The sequence below is a fragment of the Hyperolius riggenbachi genome, chromosome 10 (assembly GCF_040937935.1).
Source record: "Hyperolius riggenbachi isolate aHypRig1 chromosome 10, aHypRig1.pri, whole genome shotgun sequence".
NCBI classification, from domain to species: Eukaryota; Metazoa; Chordata; class Amphibia; order Anura; family Hyperoliidae; genus Hyperolius; species Hyperolius riggenbachi.
In genome coordinates, this window is record NC_090655.1 from 33,283,368 (window position 1) to 33,308,732 (window position 25,365).

Sequence of the window (25,365 nt, forward strand, 5' to 3'; positions counted from 1 at the left end):
ATTACAATGTAACGCAACGTGGGCATTGTGAACAGCCCACTTGTGTTACATTGCTGTGCGTTGGGGGAGCGTTACAGGCTGCACTAACGTGCGCCTGTAACGTCCCTGTGTGCAAGAAGCCTAATAATTGCAGTTTGCACAATAAACTCAGCATTTTATATGATTTCACACAGCAGACTAATTGACTCTTTGAACTTTTCTCTGCAGGAAAACCATAAACAAAGAAGAAACAATGAGAGACAGTTGAGATAAGTGCTTCAAAAGACAGTGCTGTCCACTACTTTATAAAGTAGCAAAGTTGTTTCTTAAAGAGACTCTGAAGCGAGTCTAAATTCACTTTTTTAACATGTAGCCATGTTAAGAACTATAAGCCCTACTAAACCGCCGCTATCCGGCAGCAAAACGAGGGGTTTATACCCCCCAAATCCCCTGGGCTAACAGCGGGGAGCGCTTCCTCATAGAGGCAGAGCTTATGGCTGTAGCTCTGCCTCTTGGCGAGTCAATCCCCGCTGATCACCGCCTCTACCCCGCCCCTCTCAATCTTCCTTCACAGAGAGGGGCGGGGAGAGGGGGAGATCCGTGCGGCGATTGACGCGCATGGAGGCAGAGCTGCAGCTCATAGCTCTGCCTCCATGAGCAGCAAAATCCAGGACCAAGAAAGTCGTGGATTTTAAAGAGGGGATTTGGGGGGTATAAACCCCTCGTTTTGCTGCGGGATAGCGGCGGTTTAGTAGGGCTTATAGTTCTTAACATGGCTACATGTTAAAAAAGTGAATTTAGACTCGCTTCAGAGTCTCTTTAACTCTTGCTGTACTGGAAACAATATGAGACTCATATCTGTGCTAATAATGTTTTATTTCTTAGCAGTACTAAACATACAAATCATTATATCATAAGTTTATTTTCACTTCAGATTCCCTTTAAAGCATACATGTCAAACTCCAGACCGTGGGCCAAATCTGGCCCTCAGAGCCATTAAATTTGGCCCTCAAGCGGTTTCCCCACTTTGCATTATGTTTGGCCCACTCTAGAGCACCAGGGAAGCTCCAATAGGAGGTGAAGCCCTAGATCACCATGGGAGCCATATAGGGGAGGTGGGGGGAAAGCACTAAACACCAGGGAACTGTATAGGGGAGGGCCTCTAGACACCAGGGAACTGTATGGGGAGGGATGACCACTAGGCACCAGGGAACTGTATAGGGGTTGGAGTGAGGCCATTAGACACCTGGGAACTTTATAAGGGAGGAAGGTGTCCAGTAGTCATTGAGGTTGGCTCACAAGTAGGTCCCACTTTGTATTTGAGTTTGACACCCCTGCTTTAAAGCAAATGTGAAGCGAAATTAGTATGGATAAGAAATAGAATATTTCAGTTATATAGCTTTTTTTATAACATTGCATTGTTCTGCCACAGTTACAGTTAAAAGCACACTCTTGTCATTTTAAATATAAAACTAAGCAGAAATAATGACCCTTTGAACTTTCCTGCAGTAAAACCTTATCTCAAGTTGTCTCTCACTGGTTCTTTGCTGTTTACGTGCTTCAGAAAACAGGACTGTATTTAAAGCTGAAGAGCCCAGAGGAGCTCTTTTCCATAGGTAACAACAAGTTGTTTTTTTTTAACTCTTCTTTAATATATGAGACTCTACTCATTGTTTTCCAGTACAGGTAGAGTTAAGAAACTGCAGTTATCTATTCAAAATAACTACTCTGAGCTCTTTGACCCACTGTGTCCAGTACTGTCCTGTTTTCTGAAGCACTTATACATCAAAGAAACAGTGACAGGCAGCTTCAGATAAGCTTCTAATGCAGGAAAGATCCAGGGTCATTAGCTCTGCTTTGTTTTATAGTTTAAAATACAGTGTGTTTTGCAAACTGCAAATATGACAGACTGAAGCAATGGTATAAGAAATGGTATAAGAAATGCTACTTATGTTCTATTTCTTAGCTGTACTACACATACGATTCATCATCAGTTTTTTTTCCCTTCAGTGTCACTTTAATGGTAATTTGTACGCGTTGTGCGCATTTATGCTTCAATATGTGAGGATTTTTTTTCATGCATGCGAAAATGTGAAAACAATTTTGCGAATTTAAGTAGAAGTGAGATTCTCAATTGACTTTCATTAGATGTGTGTTGAGTGTGTTTTTGCACATTTGCAATTCGCATGCAAATTTTTATAAGTGTGCCTTACACATTCTAACCATTCAAATCCGTCTCTGCACCAAAGAAGCTCACAATCAAATCTTGTCACTGCAGACACACATATACGTATACTGTATACTTGCACTGTTGGGATAATATGACATAATCTGGAAATTTTGTGAGAAGATCCAAACAAGAAAGGGGACAACTCTATGCAGACAGAGGACTGAAGCCAGGTGCTCAGCTTAGCACAGCTACAAGTAATCAGTAAAGCACTCACCTTTCAGAGCAGGTCTGACTGATGCTGGTCTCACAAGAGAGGAACACTGAAAGAGGAAAGAGGATGATTTACACATCATATGCATTAATACATACGGCATGATGTTTACTCCCCGCCTGCAGGGTGGAGGGGCTGCCGGAGTCTGGAGACATCCCAAAGTAACCAGGGAAGATTTCCGCAACTGGTAACCTGGCACAGCGCAAACATGAGAACTCCAACGGCTACATTTGTTCTTAAGGAAGAATCCTACAGTTCATTGAATAAAAGTTTCCCCCCAGTTGCAAATATTTTCTCTTCTTTTTTCAGAAGGTGAAATTATACTCGCTGCTGCTTTTTAGTAAGGGCCTTTCGGTCTCTATTAGACAAGACACAGAACATTTATATTGCGCTATTCTCCTGTTGGACTCAAAGCGTCAGAGCTGCAGCCACGAGGGCGCGCTCTGTAGGCAGTAGCAGTGTTAGGGAGTCTTGCCCAAGCTCCTTACTGAATAAGTGTTGGCTTGCTGAACAGGAAGAGCCGAGTTTCAAGCCCTGGTCTCCTGTGTCAGAGGCAGAGCCCTTAAAGGGAAACCGAGCCAAAGCTCAGGTTCAAAAATAGATATTTACCTAAACAGAGGGGAGCCTCAGGATTCTATTGAGGCTTGCCTCTGTGTTCTGATGTCCCCCCTTAGTCAGCGCGGCCCCCTTATCGGGGCTGCACCACTCCTCTGTTTTGAACGGATCCATGCTACTGCCCATGCGCGGCCATGTGACTACTGTATGCCCGCACATGCGCAGCAGCAGGAATCCACTTATAAAGTAACGGCTCCGGCTTACTGCCCATGTGCGGCCATATGACTACTGCATGCCCGCACATGCGCAGCAGCATGAATCCACCTATAAAGGAACGGCTCCGGCTTACTGCCCATGTGCGGGCGTGCTCACGTGGCTACTGCACAGCTGTGCTGATGGACAAGGAGCTGCGCGGCATTAATATGATTGGCGATAGCGCATTGTAGCCAATTTTTTTTTGGGGGGGAGGGGATGGCCATCAAGAATATTTTGTAAATTTACTGATATCCTACCGCCAGCTATTTCTGGGTGCCCAAATTTCTGGGCGCCCTTTTTTCATTTACTGAATCAGGCCCAGATTTACATCACTGGAGTCTATAGGCACAGATGTTTTGGCACCCTAGACTTCACCCTCCACGAACCTACAATCCCCCACCGAACCGCACTGCAAGTGTGCTGACTGGCCCAGCTGTCACTTCACCCTTACTTCCCTTGCCTGTCATAGGCAGCTACAGTAACTTAACAATAGGTAACCAGAAGTATCCTCAGTATTAAGTAGTGTTGGGCGAACATCTAGATGTTCGGGTTCGGGCCGAACAGGCCGAACATGGCCGCGATGTTCGGGTGTTCGACCCGAACTCCGAACATAATGGAAGTCAATGGGGACCCGAACTTTTGTGCTTTGTAAAGCCTCCTTACATGCTACATACCCCAAATTTACAGGGTATGTGCACCTTGGGAGTGGGTACAAGAGGAAAAAAAAATTAGCAAAAAGAGCTTATAGTTTTTGAGAAAATCGATTTTAAAGTTTCAAAGGGAAAACTGTCTTTTAAATGCGGGAAATGTCTGTTTTCTTTGCACAGGTAACATGTTTTTTGTCGGCATGCAGTCATAAATGTAATACATATAAGAGGTTCCAGGAAAAGGGACCGGTAACGCTAACCCAGCAGCAGCACACGTGATGGAACAGGAGGAGGGTGGCGCAGGAGGAGAAGGCCACGCTTTGTGAGACACAACAACCCAGGCCTTGCATGAGGGCAAGAAGCGTGCGGATAGCATGCTTTGTACCGCCATGCAGTCATAAATGTAATAAAGATAAGTGGTTCAATAAACAGGGACCACGCGGCAACGCTAACCCAGCAGCAGCAGACGTGATGGAACAGGAGCAGGCGCAGGAGGAGAAGGCCACGGTTTTTGAGACACAACAACCTAGGCCTTGCATGAGGACAAAAAGCGTGCGGATATAGCAGCAATGCTTTTTGCCGCCATGCAGTCATAAATGTAATACAGATGAGAGGTTCAATAAACAGGGACCGGAAATGCTACACCATCCCAGATGTTCATTGGTCATGTTACTTGGTTGGGGTCCTGGAGTGTTCCGTAGTCATTTCCAATCCAGGATTGATTCATTTTAATTTGAGTCAGACGGTCTGCATTTTCTGTGGAGAGGCGGATACGCCGATCTGTGATGATGCCTCCGGCAGCACTGAAACAACGTTCCGACATAACGCTGGCTGCCGGGCAAGCCAGCACCTCTATTGCGTACATTGCCAGTTCGTGCCAGGTGTCTAGCTTCGATACCCAATAGTTGAAGGGTGCAGATGAATTGTTCGACACAGCTACGTCATCTGACATGTAGTCCTTGACCATCTTCTCCAGGCGATCGGTGTTGGAGGTGGATCTGCACGCTTGCTGTTCAGTGGGCTGCTGCTGCATGGGTGTCAGAAAATTTTCCCACTCCAAGGACACTGCCGATACCGTTCCCTTTTGGGCACTAGCTGCGGCTTGCGTTGTTTGCTGCCCTCCTGGTCGTCCTGGGTTTGCGGAAGTCAGTCTGTCTGCGTACAACTGGCTAGAGGAGGGGGAGGATGTCAATCTCCTCTCTAAAGTCTCCACAAGGGCCTGCTGGTATTCTTCCATTTTGACCTGTCTGACTCTTTCTTCAAGCAGTTTTGGAACATTGTGTTTGTACCGTGGATCCAGAAGGGTATAAACCCAGTAATTGGTGTTGTCCAGAATGCGCACAATGCGTGGGTCACGTTCAATGCAGTCTAGCATGAATTGAGCCATGTGTGCCAGAGTCCTACCAGAATCCTCATCATCCTCTTGTGAGCGTTGTGATAGTTGTTGTGATGCATCATAGTCGTCACCTTCCTCCTGGTCTGCTTCTGCTGACCATTCGCGTTGAATTGTGGAAGTCCAACGTGCACCGCTCTGGCCCTCGTCAGTGGTGGCATGAAATTCCTGCTCCAACTCCAGCTGTTCCTCCTCCTCTTCTTCGTCATAGCTGCTGGGGCCAGCGTTCCCTGAGGCGGATGGCCTGATGTTGGTACCATCACGCTGATCGTTTTCTCCTTCAGATTCCCCCAGTTGCATCATGACAGCTGTTTCCTTGATTTTCAACATTGACCTCTTCAGTAAACACAGCAGTGGTATGGTAATGCTGACTGAAGAGTTGTCACTGCTCACAAGCAACGTGGATTGCTCAAAATTTTGGAGGACTTGGCAGAGGTCCAACATGTTGGCCCAATCGGATCCACAGAAGCTTGGCAGCTGTCCGGATGCACCTCGGTACTGCGCCGTCATGTACTGGACCACTGCACTCTTCTGCTCACAAAAGCGTGCTAGCATGTGCAGCGTAGAATTCCAGCGCGTAGGGACATCACACAGCAAGCGATGGTGGGGGAGATTGAAGCGCTCCTGCATCTTGGCGAGTGCCCCCGAAGCAGTACTGGAATTTCTACAATGTTTGGCCACTCGACGCACCTTCAACAGAAGATCGGCCACGCCTGGGTATGTCCTCAGGAACCGCTGAACTACTAGGTTCATCACGTGCGCCAGGCAAGGGATGCGTGTCAGCTTAGCCAACCTTAAAGCGCGAATGAGATTACTCCCATTATCACACACAACCATGCCCGGTTTCAAGTCCAGCGGTGCCAGCCACAAATCCGTCTGTTCCTTTTTTCCCTTCCAAATTTCCTCCCCTGTGTGCTGCTTATCCCCAAGGCAGATCAGCTTCAGCAACGCTTGCTGATGCATGCCAACAGCTGTGCTGCACTGCTTCCACGATCCTACTGCTGCTGGGTTAGCGTTTCCGGATGAGGTACAGCTTTAAGATGCGTTGGAGGAGAAGGAGTCAGAGAGGTAGGTGCTGCTGTTGTTATCCAGTGGGAGGGACGGCGGTGCAGCTGTTTGCGGCGTGGGCAACACCCGCGCCGTAGCAGGTGAGGAATCGCTGCCAGGCTCCACAAGGTTCACCCAGTGCGCGGTAAGGGAGATGTATCGACCCTGGCCGAACGCACTCGTCCAAGTGTCAGTGGTGAGGTGAACCTTGCAGGCAACGGCATTCTTCAAGCTTCGGGTTATTTTGCTGACCACGTGCTCATGCAACTCAGGCACTGCAGAGCGCGCAAAGTGGTAGCGGCTGGGAACCACGTAACGTGGGATGGCCACTGACATCATGCCCTTGAAGCTGTTTGTCTCCACCACTCGATATGGCAGCATTTCGCAGGCCAGAAGCTTGGCTATGCTGGCTGTTACTGCCACGGCCCGGGGGTCATTTGCTGGCAATTTCCTCTTGCGCTCAAACATCTCCGACACAGACAACTGAACCGTAGCGCTGCACACGGAAGGGCTGTTGGTTGTTGTGTTTGATGAACACTGGGAGACCTCAAGAGCACTACTCCGGAAAGTGACAGTGTCAGCGTCGTCTGATGTTTGTGAATGTTGTGAACCACGCAATGGCTGGGCTACTGCTGCTGCTGAGGCGGGTCTGGTGGTGAGTCTGGTGAACCCAAGGGAGGCAGTGTTGCTGGTACCCTGTCCTGCCGCGTTTGCCCACAGAGTGAGATGTTTGGATAGCATGTGGCGGCTCATGCTGGTGGTGGAGAGGTTGTTAATACTTTTCCCCCTGCTCAGGCGAGTCTTGCACACCTTGCAAATCGCCATGGTAACATCCTCAGTGCAGTCTTCAAAGAAAGCCCAGACTTTGGAGCACCTGCCTCCTTGCTGGCGATTTCTGTTTCCTCCTCTTTTGCCTCTCACTCTAACTTCCACGCTTGTGGTGCCTGAAATTGCGCGCCGCCTACCTTGTGGCACAAGGCGAACTCGTGCAGCAGTGGGTTCTTCAACAGACTCATCTGTGCTGCTGCTACGACGGCGATGTTCTCGTTCACAAATAAAATCTGGGTCTCTGTCCACATTGTCCATACCCTCCTCTTCCATCTCCTCAAACTCGTCATATGTCATTGTGGGGGGCCGCCGCCGTGGAGTAGAGCTCCCCAGAACAACCTCTGCGCAGCTCACTCCAACGTCGTCTTCCAGATCTTGTCGGCCGACCTCCTGCAATTGCAACCCCTCCTGCCCAACTTGCTCTGGGATTTGGGTTTCCGAGTCCTCCTCGGACTCGCCTTGTATTTCAGTGCGCGGTGCATTTCCCACAGTTAATGGTTGTGAATCCGGGCACAACATTTCTGGCTGTTCCTCCATTGACCTTTCATAGGTGGAAGTTTGTTGGGCTGGGAATAGCTCCTGCGAATACCCCATTGTGTCCTGAGGTAATTCATAGGACTGGTTATCTGGCAGTTGTGTGCGTGGTGTCGCTGCCGGTTGTGTCAGCTTTGTGCCCACTGGCTCCTTGTAACTGGCTGAGGACTCGGACCTCATGCGTGATGTGCTGGTGCTGCTTAACCCACTGCTGGACGCTTGAGAGGTCATCCAAGTAATTATCTGGTCCTGTTCTTTTGGATTTGTGAGGGTTGTTGTCCTGGACAACATGGGCGGTATTGAGTGGGTTTTCTTGGGTGCTCCCCTGTGGCCTGTACGTGAACCGTCAGGGGAAACACCTCTTCCCTTGCCCCTTCCTCTTTCACCGGATTTCTTCCTCATTTCACTTATCCTTACAGTACACGCTGACTGGCAGCAGTACAGTGGCAGTACAGAAATGCTATACAGTACCACTATTCCCAGCAGCGACACAGAGCACAATGCTATACAGTGGCGGGTGAGCGGTGTACTACTGTTCCCAGGCCCAGCAGACACAGAGTGGAAGTAAACACAATGCTATATAGTCTGGCTGAGCGGTGTACACAGAGTGGCAGTACACACAATGCTATATAGTCTGGCTAAGCCGTGTACACAGAGTGTCAGAAAACACAATGCTATATATAGCGTGGCTGAGCGAGGTGCACAGTGGCAGTACACACAATGCTATATTAGTCAGGCTAAGCCGTGTACACAGAGTGTCAGTAAACAATGGTATATAGTCTGGCTGAGCGGTGTACACAGAGTGTCAGTAAACAACGGTATATAGTCTGGCTGAGCGGTGTACACAGAGTGGCAGTAAACACAATGCTATATATAGCGTGGCTGAGCGAGGTGCACAGTGGCAGTTCACACAATGCTATATAGTCAGGCTAAGCCGTGTACACAGAGTGTCAGAAAACACAATGCTATATATAGCGTGGCTGAGCGAGGTGCACAGTGGCAGTACACACAATGCTTTATAGTCAGGCTGAGCCGTGTACACAGAGTGTCAGTAAACAATGGTATATAGTCTGGCTGAGCGGTGTACACAGAGTGTCAGTAAACAACGGTATATAGTCTGGCTGAGCGGTGTACACAGAGTGGCAGTAAACACAATGCTATATATAGCGTGGCTGAGCGAGGTGCACAGTGGCAGTACACACAATGCTATAGAGCCAGGCTAAGCCGTGTACACAGAGTGTCAGAAAACACAATGCTATATATAGCGTGGCTGAGCGAGGTGCACAGTGGCAGTACACACAATGCTATATTAGTCAGGCTAAGCCATGTACACAGAGTGTCAGAAAACACAATGCTATATATATAGCGTGGCTGAGCGAGGTGCACAGTGGCAGTACACACAATGCTATATATAGCGTGGCTGAGCGAGGTGCACAGTGGCAGTACACACAATGCTATATATAGCGTGGCTGAGCGAGGTGCACAGTGGCAGTACACACAATGCTATATATAGCGTGGCTGAGCGAGGTGCACAGTGGCAGTACACACAATGCTATATTAGTCAGACTAAGCCGTGTACACAGAGTGTCAGAAAACACAATGCTATATATATAGCGTGGCTGAGCGAGGTGCACAGTGGCAGTACACACAATGCTATATATAGCGTGGCTGAGCGAGGTGCACAGTGGCAGTACACACAATGCTATATATAGCGTGGCTGAGCGAGGTGCACAGTGGCAGTACACACAATGCTATATATAGCGTGGCTGAGCGAGGTGCACAGTGGCAGTACACACAATGCTATATTAGTCAGGCTAAGCCGTGTACACAGAGTGTCAGAAAACACAATGCTATATATATAGCGTGGCTGAGCGAGGTGCACAGTGGCAGTACACACAATGCTATATATAGCGTGGCTGAGCGAGGTGCACAGTGGCAGTACACACAATGCTATATATAGCGTGGCTGAGCGAGGTGCACAGTGGCAGTACACACAATGCTATATATAGCGTGGCTGAGCGAGGTGCACAGTGGCAGTACACACAATGCTATATTAGTCAGGCTAAGCCGTGTACACAGAGTGTCAGAAAACACAATGCTATATATATAGCGTGGCTGAGCGAGGTGCACAGTGGCAGTAAACACAATGCTATATATAGCGTGGCTGAGCGAGGTGCACAGTGGCAGTACACACAATGCTATATATAGCGTGGCTGAGCGAGGTGCACAGTGGCAGTTCACACAATGCTATATAGTCAGGCTAAGCCGTGTACACAGAGTGTCAGAAAACACAATGCTATATATAGCGTGGCTGAGCGAGGTGCACAGTGGCAGTACACACAATGCTTTATAGTCAGGCTGAGCCGTGTACACAGAGTGTCAGTAAACAATGGTATATAGTCTGGCTGAGCGGTGTACACAGAGTGTCAGTAAACAACGGTATATAGTCTGGCTGAGCGGTGTACACAGAGTGGCAGTAAACACAATGCTATATATAGCGTGGCTGAGCGAGGTGCACAGTGGCAGTACACACAATGCTATAGAGCCAGGCTAAGCCGTGTACACAGAGTGTCAGAAAACACAATGCTATATATAGCGTGGCTGAGCGAGGTGCACAGTGGCAGTACACACAATGCTATATTAGTCAGGCTAAGCCATGTACACAGAGTGTCAGAAAACACAATGCTATATATATAGCGTGGCTGAGCGAGGTGCACAGTGGCAGTACACACAATGCTATATATAGCGTGGCTGAGCGAGGTGCACAGTGGCAGTACACACAATGCTATATATAGCGTGGCTGAGCGAGGTGCACAGTGGCAGTACACACAATGCTATATATAGCGTGGCTGAGCGAGGTGCACAGTGGCAGTACACACAATGCTATATTAGTCAGACTAAGCCGTGTACACAGAGTGTCAGAAAACACAATGCTATATATATAGCGTGGCTGAGCGAGGTGCACAGTGGCAGTACACACAATGCTATATATAGCGTGGCTGAGCGAGGTGCACAGTGGCAGTACACACAATGCTATATATAGCGTGGCTGAGCGAGGTGCACAGTGGCAGTACACACAATGCTATATATAGCGTGGCTGAGCGAGGTGCACAGTGGCAGTACACACAATGCTATATTAGTCAGGCTAAGCCGTGTACACAGAGTGTCAGAAAACACAATGCTATATATATAGCGTGGCTGAGCGAGGTGCACAGTGGCAGTACACACAATGCTATATATAGCGTGGCTGAGCGAGGTGCACAGTGGCAGTACACACAATGCTATATATAGCGTGGCTGAGCGAGGTGCACAGTGGCAGTACACACAATGCTATATATAGCGTGGCTGAGCGAGGTGCACAGTGGCAGTACACACAATGCTATATTAGTCAGGCTAAGCCGTGTACACAGAGTGTCAGAAAACACAATGCTATATATATAGCGTGGCTGAGCGAGGTGCACAGTGGCAGTAAACACAATGCTATATATAGCGTGGCTGAGCGAGGTGCACAGTGGCAGTACACACAATGCTATATATAGCGTGGCTGAGCGAGGTGCACAGTGGCAGTACACACAATGCTATATATAGCGTGGCTGAGCGAGGTGCACAGTGGCAGTACACACAATGCTATATTAGTCAGGCTAAGCCGTGTACACAGAGTGTCAGAAAACACAATGCTATATATATAGCGTGGCTGAGCGAGGTGCACAGTGGCAGTACACACAATGCTATATATAGCGTGGCTGAGCGAGGTGCACAGTGGCAGTACACACAATGCTATATATAGCGTGGCTGAGCGAGGTGCACAGTGGCAGTACACACAATGCTATATATAGCGTGGCTGAGCGAGGTGCACAGTGGCAGTACACACAATGCTATATTAGTCAGGCTAAGCCGTGTACACAGAGTGTCAGAAAACACAATGCTATATATATAGCGTGGCTGAGCGAGGTGCACAGTGGCAGTACACACAATGCTATATATAGCGTGGCTGAGCGAGGTGCACAGTGGCAGTACACACAATGCTATATATAGCGTGGCTGAGCGAGGTGCACAGTGGCAGTACACACAATGCTATATATAGCGTGGCTGAGCGAGGTGCACAGTGGCAGTACACACAATGCTATATTAGTCAGGCTAAGCCATGTACACAGAGTGTCAGAAAACACAATGCTATATATATAGCGTGGCTGAGCGAGGTGCACAGTGGCAGTACACACAATGCTATATATAGCGTGGCTGAGCGAGGTGCACAGTGGCAGTACACACAATGCTATATATAGCGTGGCTGAGCGAGGTGCACAGTGGCAGTACACACAATGCTATATATAGCGTGGCTGAGCGAGGTGCACAGTGGCAGTACACACAATGCTATATTAGTCAGGCTAAGCCGTGTACACAGAGTGTCAGAAAACACAATGCTATATATATAGCGTGGCTGAGCGAGGTACACAGTGGCAGTAAACAATGCTATATATAGTGTGGCTGAGCGAGCGGTGTACTACTGTTCCCAGCAGCGACGCATAATGACTGGGGGGGACCCTGGCTAGCGTGGCTGGAGAGCGAACTACCCTGCCTGCCTACCCAAAGCTAAACCCACAGACAAATGGCGGAGATATGACGTGGTTCGGGTATTTATTTACCCGAACCACGTGACCGTTCGGCCAATCAGAGCGCGTTCGGGCCCGAACCACGTGACCCGTTCGGCCAATCACAGCGCTAGCCGAACGTTCGGGGAACGTTCGGCCATGCGCTCTTAGTTCGGCCATGTGGCCGAACGGTTTGGCCGAGCACCGTCAGGTGTTCGGCCGAACTCGAACATCACCCGAACAGGGTGATGTTCTGCAGAACCCGAACAGTGGCGAACACTGTTCGCCCAACACTAGTATTAAGTAGCTAGTGATGCTCCCAACTGTAGGGAGATCTCCATTGCGCAGACTGTATACTCATTCTCTATCAGCCATCAGTGCTGCTCGGATACCCCTTTTCAAAATCTGGATTGGATCCGGATACCCAGATATCCGATCTGGGTCGGATATCCGAGTTCAAAATTTTCCAATCCGAATCGGATACCCAACCTCAGTATCTGGGGTATCCAGGCAAATTCGGATATCTGAATAGAAAAACCGGAAGTGGCCTTTAAATTGCTTTAAAAATGTTTTTTTTTAGGGTAAATGAGGCATGTAGCATCATTATTTTTTAAAGGGAAACACTAATTGATGATGTGGGGACTTAAAATCCCCCCCCCCCCCAAAAAAAAAAAAATGGCCGTCAATTAACATCAGGACTAGGTTTCAGACAGCGGTCATGCAGCCCACATTGTGTCCAAAGTCAAACCGCACTACTGGGACATGACAGTTTTCAGCCCAGACACCTCCAAAAAATTACGTAGCAATTGTGTTTTGGGTTAACCGGTTCAGCGCCGCGGTCCGAAAATCTCATGCATTCGAGCAACGTTCACCTCCCATTCATTCGCCTATAACTTTATTGCTACTTATCACAATGAATTGATCTATAGCTCGTTTTTTCCGCCACCAATTAGGCTTTCTGTGGGTGATACATTTTGCTAAGAGCCACTTTACTGTAAATGCATTTTAACAGGAAGAATAAGAAAAAAACGGAAGAAATTCATTATTTCTCAGTTTTTGGCCATTATAGTTTGAAATTAATATACGCTACCGTAATTAAAACGCATGTATTTTATTTGCCCATCTGTCCCGCTTATTATACCATTTAAACGATGTCCCTATCACAATTTATGGTGCCGATATTTCATTTAGAAATAAAGGTGCATTTTTTCAATTTGCGTCCATCCCTATTTATAAGCTTATAATTTTAAATAATATAATAACATATTCTCTTGACATGCATATTTAAAAAGTTCAGACCCTTGGGTAACTATTTATGTTGTTTTTTTTTTTTTTTTAATTGTTGTTTTTTTTTTTTTTAAATAAAAAAAGTGTATGTGGGTAATTTTTGGTGTGGGAGGGAAACTGCTAATTTTAAATGTAAAATAATGTTTTTTTTTTATCAAAAATGTATGTGGGTGCAGTTTACTATTTGGCCACAAGATGGCCACAGTGCAAAAATTCCTAGATGCGAACCAGCTCGCATCTAGGAACTAAAATGCTGAGGAGTTGTTTCCTGGGGGCAGAAATACCGCGCTCTCTGGAGAGAAAGCGTCGGTATTTCTGCGGGGAAGTTAGATCGGTGAATGGGAATTATATTCCCATTCACTGATCGGGGGGCTAGCGGCGGGCAGCGGGAGCGCGCGCGGGGGCGCGCCCGATCGCGCGCACGAGCCGGCGGCAGCACCAGTGCCTATCTGGACGAGGAAGCTCGTCCAGATAGGCCGAACTGGTTAAATATAGGTGGTATCAGCATAGCAGCAGTGGCCTGTGGCACCCTGGCGGTGGGAGCAGCAAAGGCAGCAGGTATAACGTCTGCCAGGATCATGCCGGACGAGGCACTTGGCAGTGGCACATGGCACGTGGCACTTTGCACGTGGTACTTTGCACATTGCACGTGGCACTTTGCATGTGCCACGTGACATGTGCCAAGTGCCACCTGCCACATGCAAAGTGCCACATGCAAAGTGCCACCTGCCACGTGCAAAGTGCCACGTGCCAAATGTTAAGTACCACATTACACGTGCCAAGTGCCAAGGGCCACGTGCCAAGTGACAGTCAGACAGCAGAGGAGAAGACACTAACTGTCACACTGGCACTGCTCAGCAGCACAGCAGTTTTGTAGTAAGCTAACACAGTAGTACTACTACTCTAACAACTACTAGCACTGACTGCAGTACTACAGTACTAACTACACAATGGCCTCAATTCACTAAGCTTATCTCCTGTCTTTCTTTAATAACGTTTCTAGAGTGGTCACCATGGTGATAAGGCATGTCATATTCAGTAAACATTTTACCTCAGGCAAACCTAAAGTTAACTCTTCTGTCTTTGGCCTCAATTCACTAAGCTTATCTCCTGTCTTTAATAACGTTTCTAGAGTTGTTACCATGGTGATAAGGCATGTAGTATTCAGGAAACATTTTCCCTCAGGCAAACCTAAAGTTAACTCTTCTGTCTTTAAGTTAACTCTTCAATCCTTAAAATAACTCCAGAGTTAAAGACAGGCTGTTTATGGCTGTTCAATGTGTGGAAGCTGCACAGTAGCACTTCTTTTGTCCTGTATGCTGGGTGTAATTCTCAGTATCTGCTCTTATCCTGTATGTATGGAGGCTGCACAGTAGCACTTCTCTGGTCCTGTATGCTGGGTGTAATTCTCAGTATCTGCTCTTATCCTGTATGTATGGAAGTTGCACAGTAGCACTTCTCTTGTCCTGTATGCTGGCTGTAATTCTCAGTATCTGCTCTTATTCTGTATGTATGGAGGCTGCACAGTAGCACTTCTCTTGACCTGTATGCTGGGTGTAATTCTCAGTATCTGCTCTTATTCTGTATGTGTGGGCACTGCACAGTATCACTTCTCTTGTCCTGTATGCTGGGTGTAATTCTCAGTATCTGCTCTTATCCTTTATGTATGGTGGCTGCACAGTAGCAGTTATCTTGTCCTGTATGCTGGGTGTAATTCTCAGTATCTGCTCTTATCCTGTATGTATGGACACTGCACAGTATCACTTCTCTTGTCCTGTATGCCTGGTGTAATTCTCAGTATCTGCTCTTATCCTTTATGTATGGTGGCTGCACAGTAGCACTTATCTTGTCCTGTATGCTGGGTGTAATTCTCAGTATCTGCTCTTATCCTGTATGTATGGACACTGCACAGTAGCACTTCTCTTGTCCTGTATGCCGGGTGTGATTCTCAGTATCTGCTCTTATTCTGTATGTATGGACACTGCACAGTATCATTTATCTTGTTTTGTATACTGGGTGTAATTCTCAGTATCTGCTCTTATTCTGTATGTATAGACACTGCACAGTATCATTTATCTTGTTCTGTATGCCGGGTGTAATTCTCAGTATCTGCTCTTATCCTGTATGTATGGAGGCTGCACAGTAGCACTTCTCTCGCCCTGTATGCCGGGTGTAATTCTCAGTATCTGTTCTTATCCTGTATGTATGGAGGCTGCACAGTAGCACTTCTCTCGTCCTGTATGCTGGGTGTAATTCTCAGTATCTGCTCTTATTCTGTATGTATGGAGGCTGCACAGTAGCATTTCTCTTGTCCTGTATGCTGGCTGTAATTCTCAGTATCTGCTCGTATTCTGGGTGTACGGAGACTGCACAGTAGCACTTCTCTTGTCCTGTATGCCGGGTGTAATTCTCTGTATCTGCTCTTATCCTGTATGTATGGACACTGCACAGTAGCACTTCTCTTGACCTGTATGCTGGGTGTAATTCTCAGTATCTGCTCTTATCCTGTATGTATGGAGGCTGCACAGTAGCACTTCTCTTGTCCTGTATGCTGGGTGTAATTCTCAGTATCTGCTCTTATCCTGTATGTATGGAGGCTGCACAGTAGCACTTCTCTTGTACTGTATGCTGGGTGTAATTCTCAGTATCTGCTCTTATCCTGTATGTATGGAGGCTGCACAGTAGCACTTCTCTTGTACTGTATGCTGGGTGTAAGTCTCATGCGACGCAGGTAAAAATGGCGCACAGCTCCGCTGGATCATTATGGCGCCGCCATTCAAATCAATGGTAAACGATGTCTGCAGTTTTCAATCGTTACATTATGGCACACGCATCGGATCCAGAAATTATGGCGCAGGCCAAACGATATTTAATGTTTTCAGATATGTAGTACCAGTACCTTTAAAATGTTATTTATTGGTCCTCTGACCCCCCAGCCCCCCCCCCCCCCCCCCCCCAGTGTACATTCTCTGCCCTACACAAGCAGATCTTATCAGCAGCTAATGGATGTACCTGCACGCTGGAAGCTGTACTGATCCACCAATCATGCAGGGGGCGCTGCCCCAGACCCACCAATCACTGCTACTCATTTCTCTGCTCCGTCTCCTAATTGGACGCGCTGGTCTCGGAGGCGGGAGCTTTGGGTCCAATTAGGAGACGGAGCAGGGAAATGAGTTGCGGTGATTGGCGGTTCTGGGGCAGCACCCCCCGCGCGATTGGTGGATCAGTACAGCTTCCAGCGTGCAGGTACATCCATTAGCTGCCCCTAAGATCTGCTCGTGTAGGATTATTGTAGGATTATATTTCAAACCAGGGGCAGAGGGGGGCACGGTTAGAGGAGATCACCGGGAGACAAAACTGGACATGCGAGAGATGGACACTGGACATGCGAGGACGGGCAGAAGACAGTAACCGGAGGACACAGTGGGACATGGGGGGGAGGAATAAGAGGAACGATAAATAACGTTTTAAACTTACTACATATCCCTAAAACGATAAATATCGCTTTAAAAGATTTATCGGCGGCACCATGCGCCATTTTTTCTGCCGCGCCATTTTTCACTGTACCCGTCTCATGCTGTAAGTGTGGACACAGACAGATTAAGATGTAATAGTGCCCTAGGCAAGGTAGAAGATTTGGGTCTTTTTGGTAAGCTGAAGTAAAGGGAGGTCAAAGGTGGCAGGTGGACCTCTTGATGCCCACTACGCCCTAATCAACTGCCTAAGTTGCCTGGTGAATGATCCTGCTCTGCTGCACAGTATTACTTCTCTTGTCCGGAATGTTGTGTGTAAACCACAATACTTTATTCTTTATCTACCCTCATACTTCCCAACTTTTTGAAAATAAGGAAGAGGGACACCCCTAATCACGCCCTCAGTACACACCCCTAATCACGCCCTCAGTACACACCCCTAATTACGCCCCCAGTACACCCCTAATCACGCCCCCAGTACACCACTAATCATGCCCTCAGTACACACCCCTAATCACGCCCCAGTACACACCCCTAATCACGCCCCCAGTACACACCTCTAATCACGCCCTCAATACACCCCTAATCACGCCCCCAGTACACCCCTAATCATGCCCTCAGTACACACCCCTAATCACGCCCCCAGTACACACCCCTAATCACGCCCCCAGTACACACCTCTAATCACGCCCTCAATACACCCCTAATCATGCCCTCAGTACACACCCCTAATCACGCCCCCAGTACACCCCTAGTCCAACATACCGTAAAGAAGACATAAGAAAAATATATTGCTTTACAATTCAAACCACACTGGTCATTTCTATTCTGGTTCATTTTCCTTCATATTAACATTTTAAAATAATAAATATATCAATTTAAAGGATGGGAATAAAGTGTAGAGTCAATTAAAGACATTTTCAGTGGAAAATTACACATGGCTGTGTGCAGGAATATATCTTACCTCACCATAAAGTAAAGCTGGCATACATATTCAGTGTTTCCCACAGACTATCCATTTGCTTGTTACTGTATATTGCTGTCTGTCATGTCAGCAGCCAGTGACCAGATATTTGTAGAGGAGTAATCTGCCCATCACACCATCTCTGAAGTAACTGACCAGCCAGCTTTTGCTCTCTGAGGTAAAGGCTCCCTCTTTCTCCTCAGAGTATCCGGAGCTTTCTCAGCTGATCATGTGACTCTCCTCAGAGCCCCAGCAGTGTCTTCCTCACAGCAGGCAGATTTACTTCTCAAGAACTCTGACTTTCCTCTACAGGACTCTCAATGGGAGAATTTTGTTTGGGTTTGAGGGAGAACTAGAAATTGGCCGTATAAAAAATAATACTGAACAATGAATTATGGCTGATAATGCCCCAACAGGGTGCACATCCAGTCTTACCTGAGAGAGCAACAGACCATAGAGCTGCTGGGCATGAATTACATGTATCACATGGGCTTGGCCACAGTGGGAGGGGTGTTTGCTGGATGCTGCCCCTTGTACAAGTATCTCGAGTACTTCCTCTCTAGACCAGTGATTCCCGACCCTGTCCTCACAGCTCACCCACAGCGCATGACTTACAGCAATCTGCACATATTCACAGGTGGGGTAATTAGTGTCTAAGCTGACCTGAGTACCTAACCTTTCTCTGACACTAACCTTCCCTGTTCCTCATACATGTCAAACTCACGCCCACAGAGCTGTCAAATATGGTTACCCCGCTTTGCATTATGTTTGGCCCACTCTTGACCACCAGGGAAGATGTATTAAGGGTGAAGGACTTGCGCAATGTGTGCAGTACCACCAGGGCCGGATTTACCAAAAGGCACTGTAGGCATGTGCCTACAGGCGCCTCATGATGGAAAGGCGGCTCACTTCCCTCCCAGAGCACCTCCCTCCCCCCTTACCTATGAAAGGTCCTGAGCGGAGTGTAATGAAAGGTTACTCAGATGGGTGTCTGCATTCCACTGATGAGATCTCCCTTCAGTAGGGGACAACTTAATACTGAGGGTACCTCTGGCTACCTAATGCTAAGGTACACCTGTAGCTACCTATGATGGGCAAGGGAAGTAACAGAGAAGTAACAGCTGGGCCAGCCAGCACACTTGTGATGCGGTTCGGCAGGGGTTTGTAGGTTCGTGGAGGGCGACGTATAAGGTGCCAGGACATCTGTGCCTATAGGCTCCTGTGATGTAAATCCGGGCCTTAGTATAACATATCAGGAACCATAAGCGGTGAGTGGAGGGGGCGTTCCTAAGGACGGGCAGAAAGGAGGGGAACTGCCACTTCCTCCCTGCCCATAATCAACGTTCTGCTCAGTTGAATATTTCAGCTGAGCAGAGCTGGGACCACAGGGGGGCGCTGGAGGGTGAGGATGGTGTTGTAACATATGACAGATAAAACACAATTGAAAGTATGGTGAGCAAAACCCAATTCAGAGGAACTCAGGGCTGTGGAGTCGGAGTTGGAGTCGAGGAGTCGGGGCAATTTTGGGCACCCGGAGTCGGAGTCGTGATTTCATAAACGGAGGAGTCGGAGTCGGATGATTTTTGTACAAAATCGACGGCCATGTTAAGTATTAGACTAAGGAGTCTGAGTCGAGGAGTCTGAGTCGGAGCCATTTTGGGTACCCAGAGTCGGAGTTGGAGTCGTGGTTTCATAATCTGAGGAGTCGGAGTTGGAGTCAGAAGTACCTGGAGCTACTTTAACTGCTGTGAAGGGGTTCTAGTACCTCTAGTGACGATAGCAATCTGCCAATTATAATTACACACAATTTTGTATAAAATTTCATAATTATGGCAATATGTAACTACGATTTGGAAATTCAATTGATTTTGCATTAACAATTTGTAATTAAATGTTATTTTGTGCCAAAACCCCCATACATGCTATTGTCACCAAATTGCTACCTAAGTTAAGGGGAATAGTCAGAACAAGTGAAACCATCATAACAATAATACGTTTTGAAAAAAAAAGATTTTAAAAATTCAAAAAAAAAATGTTGTTTTTTTTAAACTCAAGAAAATGTCTTTTTTACTCTGCCAACATTTAATCGATTCTCTGTTACTCCACCTTGGTTTGGTACACTGGTGCCACCGCCAATGGTAGACACAAACTACAGAGGGTCATCAGGTCGGCGGAGAGGATCATTGGGACCTCACTCCCCTCACTTGCCATCCTATATAACTCCAGACTGTGCTCTAGAGTGGTGCGGATTGCCAATGATCCCTCTCACCCAGGCCATTGATTTGTCAGCCTGTACCCGGGAGTGGAGTCTTCGGGCCATAGCCACCAGGACTGTTAAGCACAAGAACTCTTTTTCTCTCGGCTGTCAGCCTCTTGAACTCCCCTAAACATACACCCCACTCCACTGTAAGCCAAGTTCTGTGCTGTTTTTCTCGGCCAACCGGACAACCTGCCACAAGATTCAAAACTGATTGGTCCCTCTTATGTCACATTTTTTTTTTTTTAATTTCCTGTTGGTTTTCTTGTACATTGTTGTTCTCTGTCTGTTGTAGTATTTATGTATTTACCTATCTTCTACTTGAGCTACGTAATTGTGCCAAACCCAATTCCGGGCATGAACCATGCTTGGTGAAATAGTCATGCTAGGCGCAATAAACTATTCTGTATGTAACGCGTCTGCTCCCCATTCACACTGTTGACCTTGTAAAGGGGGCCACTAAAGGTCCAATTTCTAGTGAAAAATTGTTAGAGCGATCAGAAATTCTGATCGGAAGAAAAATTGTTCACTGCACCATCAACGAACCAATCTTTGCTTCCTATCTATCACAACCAATCGAGAAAATCCAAATTTTGGTTTGACAAAAATCCAATCGAACGACTATTTTTATAATCTTTCATAATCGATTGTGCCCATCAACTGAGATTATTTTCAACCAATCTGTTCAAAATTCCTGATCGCTCAAATGATTTTTCACAAAAAATTGGACCGTTAGTGACCACCTTAAGGCTCTATTCACACCTAAAACCGCAAAACGCCGGCGATTACCGCTAGTGTTTTGCGGGAGTGATTTTTCCGCAATTAACGGGGAAAAATCACTGGACACTGCAGGGTTTTGGGAGCGATTGCGATTAGCGGTGCTATGCATGCTAATTGCGATCGCTAATCGCCGGCAAAACGCGGCATGTTACGTGTTTGCGGTTAACGCTAACCGCAAACGCGGCAGTGAGAACACTGCCATAGGCTTACATGGGCCAGCGGTTTTTAAAAACAGCTAACGTTTTGCGCTGAGCGGGAATTGCGCGATACCCGCTCAAGTGTGAATGGGGCCTAACACTGTCGAGTAACATAACCCAGTGAGGGAAAATGTCTAGGCAGAATTTGGACATTTTTTACTTAGTGGTATAGTCACTTACGTAGGCAGCAGTTTAGACATTCATGGCTGTGTGTTATTTTTGTGAAAACAACAACAACAAAAAAAGAATAAATACAGCAAAATTCGTATTATCCGGATCTCAGGAAACCGGAAGTCTCAACTAACCGGCATGCCTGATGGATAACGGGGACTGTTGTTTTGGGGGTTTTGGGCAGGTTTGAAGGCATTCAAATACTTACTGAGCCTTCATCGATGTCTTGCAGCCTTCCTGCAGCTCCTAGCGGCTTTGCGGCGCCATGCGGGTCAGGCAGCTTGCGTGCATGAAGGTTGCAGGAAACCCTCTAGGAGCTGCAGGAAGGCTGCTAGACGTTGCTGAAGGCCTGGCTCGGTAAGTATTTAGCGGGGGGAGGTTCATGCTTTTTCACCTGGTTGCTCAAGCTACTGGCAGGCACATATATACAGTATCAGGTGATTCCCGCCGGTGATGGATACTGGGGATTAGGGACTCTGCTGTATATATATATATATATATATATATATATATATATATATATATATATATATATATTACACTGATGGAACTATTTCCAGACTTTCACACATTGGAGGATGAGTGAAAACACTGCATTCTACTAGGAGAAGAGAAATCCACAGTGACAATCGCTGCACACTATGTCACAGAATGCCACAGACTGAGAGGAGCATAAATGAACTGCAAACTCCCCCCCCCCCCCAAATGTCCACGAACTGCTAACTCACTGCACCCCCACCCCACCCCATGTCCCTCATTCCCCCTGCTTTGGCAATGCCTGTATTGAAGCTTGGTCATGCCAATAAAGCTATCTTTGATTTGATTTGCAAAAGAAAGTGAGAGAGAGACACACACACATAAGATGCCGGCTGTGATAGGATCACTATTGTGAATGTATTTATTATTCTTATTAAGTCACACTGATCACATAGATGAATGAGTGAGTGGCTTAATCATTTGGGATCCAGCATAATAGTAGCATCCTGGCTGGGTTTCTTATTACACAGGATGTATCTGCAAGAAAACAAATTCAAAATCCAAATTAAAATACCCAAACAGATTTCTTTTAACAATAATTGTTATCACTAGTAGTGAAATGCTGCCTTATATACTCACATATAAGCCCAATTTTTCAGCACAAAAAAAGTGCTGAAAAGTCACCCCCTCGGCTTATATGTGAGTCGGTGGAGCAGAACGGATGGTGGAGCAGATTTTGTTACTGGCAGAGGATCGTAAGGATTGTGCACTAGTGATCCTGCTCTCACCAGCTGGCACCGTGCTGTGTCCGTGCCCCGCATCCACCGCAACATGGTGTGCAGAGTGTGCTGTTCAAGACTACCTATGTCCCCTGGTTTGTGGAGCAGAGCGTGCAAGCAACATGTCAGCGAGCTATGATCAGGGATTCTTCCTGTGTGGCATTTCCTGTGTCTCATATCTATGACGCCATCTAGTGGAATCTTGATACACAGCTGTATCATCCTTGGGGCACATCTGGCTATGAGGAGGGGGCTGACTTATACTGGGGGCACATCTGGCTTCTGTGGAGGAGTCAATTCTGAGGAAGGAACTTATATGTGAGTCAATGGGCTCGATTTACAAAAGGGTGCTAGCTCAGTTAGCAGGCCTAAAGCTTTGGGTGTGCTAACTACAGTGCTAAGCAGTTTGCACGCCCAAAGCTTTTATTGATCGCGCGCAAAGTTTAGTGCAGCGCGGTGCGTTCCAAACGTCGCACCAGGTGTGGTCAAAACGTTGCACCAGGTGCGCCTAAAGCGTTGCACCGGGTGCACCTGAAATGTCGCACTGTGCGTTATTTCGGACGCACCCGGTGCGAAGTTTTAGGCACACCCGATGCGACGTTTGATCGCATCCAGTGCAATGTGTCGAGTGCACCGCGCAGCGCTAAACGTTGCGTGCAAAACTTTGCGCATCCTTAAGGGCTTTAGGCGTGCTAAGGGGCTTTTAGGCCTGCTAACTAAGTTAGCACCCTTTTGTACATCAAGCCCAATCACCTTTTCCTGTTTTCTTAGGGAAAAGTGATTACCTCGGTTTATACACAGGTCGGCTTATATGTATAAGTATATACGGTAATCATTTTGAGTCGATGCAGATTTTCATGTTTATTTTATGCACATTTATGAAGCTTGGGATTGGGCCAATAAAATACAAAAACTTTTATCGGTTCAACTCCGTGCTGCATATAGTGAACACAATTTGCATCATCTCAAAAAAAAAAATATATATATTGTTTGCATCTCACTGACCATCCGCAATTAATTACGTATGTCAATCCATTCGGGGTGGACATTCATTCTGTATCTATTTTACATTTACATTTAATCTGTAACTATCTTGCTTACATGCAAAAACATTGCCGGGAAATTTGGGCGCACGGTAAAGCTAAAAAGTGGCTCACCTTGCTCCTGTAAAAGTCCCAGTGGCGTTAATCACCAATCCCGCTCCAGGCCGACGTGGACGAATTACGTTTTTATTTATAGTAATTTGGGCTCCGTCTTTTAACAGCGCCCTAATTACCGTCCCAGTACCGCTATAGCTGTTATTCACATTACGGCCTATGGCGGCACATTGTGCGGCCAAATTTCCCTGCGCCCTTTTGCTCTGTCTTCATCTCATATGGCTCATGTGAAGCCAGAAGGTGGTGCTGCCAGCAATCTGGACTAAATTCTTTACGGCTGCTAATTATTTTTTTATTATGTATATTGATTTATTTTATATACTTATTTTTATTATACTTATATTTAGTAGTATCATTGTATTTGCTTTGACAAGTGTGTTACAGCTGGATTTATGCTAGGTACACATGGTGCAATGTCCCCCGTCGCACCGATTATTTCCAACTTATCCGATTGACTCCCGATTGATAACGGGATCAATTTTGTTAAGTAATCATCTGCAAATTGATCTTGTTATCGATCAGGAGCAGTTTGTACATGTACACACGATACAAATTCCCTCTCACTTCAGACATCCTTTAGGGCTCATTTCCGCTATCGCAAATTCGCATGCGTTTTTCGCATGCAAATTCGCATAGCAATACAAGTGAATGGGACTGTTTCCACTTGTCAGGATTCCTTTGCGTTTTTCTGTGCAGAAAAAATTCGCATGGCAGAGCCATCAGAATTCGCATACAGCTATGCGAATCGCATACAATGGCCTCAATTCACGGGTAAAATCTCATTTTAAATTCACTAAGGTGTTATATATTTGTTGTACGTTTTATCGGTAAAACATTCGATAAATATATAACACCTTAGTGAATTCAAAATGAGATTTTACCCATGAGGTAAATTATCAAACGTTTGATAAAGTGTTTGATAAACGTTTGATAATGCTCCGTGAATTGAGGCCAATGTATTTAATAGGAAATTCGCATGAGGTTTGGGTATGCGAATTTTCATGCGAATTCGCATGAAAATTCGCATAGACCCGCATGCAAAATTCGCATCCGAATTTTTACCGCGGCGATTCGCACCGCACAAGTGGAAATGCAGCCTTAAAGATCTGGCATGATGGACTTCTAAAGGGAACCTGAAGTGAAAGGTATATGGAGGCTGCCATATTTATTTCCTTTGAAACAATACCAGTTGCCTGTCAGTCTTGCTGATCATTATGGCATCAGCAGTGTCTGAATCCCACACCTGAAACAAGCATGCAGCTAATCTTATCAGATTATTGTTAAAAAAAAGTGAAATACCTGGTTCGGTTTTATAGGCACGGAGGACGCCGTCCGCGCCCTCCGTGCCGTTCCGCTGGGTCCCTGCTGCTCAATAGTCCCCCGGGCCGCTCCCAACCCCACGACCCGGGTCGGGCTCTCCTGCCTGCACTAATATGGCCGCCGGAGCTGGCCGCGGCTGCGCAGTCCACATAGCCGCGAGTGCGGCTGCTTAGCTCTAGGGCCAGCCCCCCGATCCACGCTACAGGCTGTTTCTTGTTGCGTGGATCGGGGAGTT

The 25,365-nt window shown here is 46.9% G+C and overlaps 2 protein-coding genes across 7 annotated transcripts in view; both read right to left on the bottom strand.

The window, feature by feature from the left end:
• Window positions 1-18,449, bottom strand: part of LOC137536250 (pancreatic lipase-related protein 2-like) — an 89,795-nt gene extending 71,346 nt beyond the window's left edge. Inside the window, exons 1-2 of one of the 6 annotated variants that reach the window (XM_068258380.1) lie at window positions 18,428-18,449; window positions 2,424-2,469 (exon numbers count right to left, since the gene is read on the bottom strand). The gene's annotated coding sequence lies outside the window, so the exon portion shown is untranslated. Of the gene's footprint in view, window positions 1-2,423; window positions 2,470-14,606; window positions 14,628-17,992; window positions 18,197-18,427 lie in introns of those variants that run through there. The other 5 variants (XM_068258379.1, XM_068258376.1, XM_068258381.1 and 2 more) reach the window with 5 other exon arrangements.
• Window positions 18,450-22,338: 3,889 nt separating this feature from the next.
• LOC137536635 (pancreatic lipase-related protein 2-like) overlaps window positions 22,339-25,365 on the bottom strand; it is a 118,765-nt gene continuing 115,738 nt past the window's right edge. Inside the window, exon 13 of the mRNA XM_068258885.1 lies at window positions 22,339-22,411. Coding sequence (XP_068114986.1) covers window positions 22,351-22,411 — 61 coding nt within the window. The 3' untranslated portion in view covers window positions 22,339-22,350. The remainder of the gene's footprint in view (window positions 22,412-25,365) is intronic.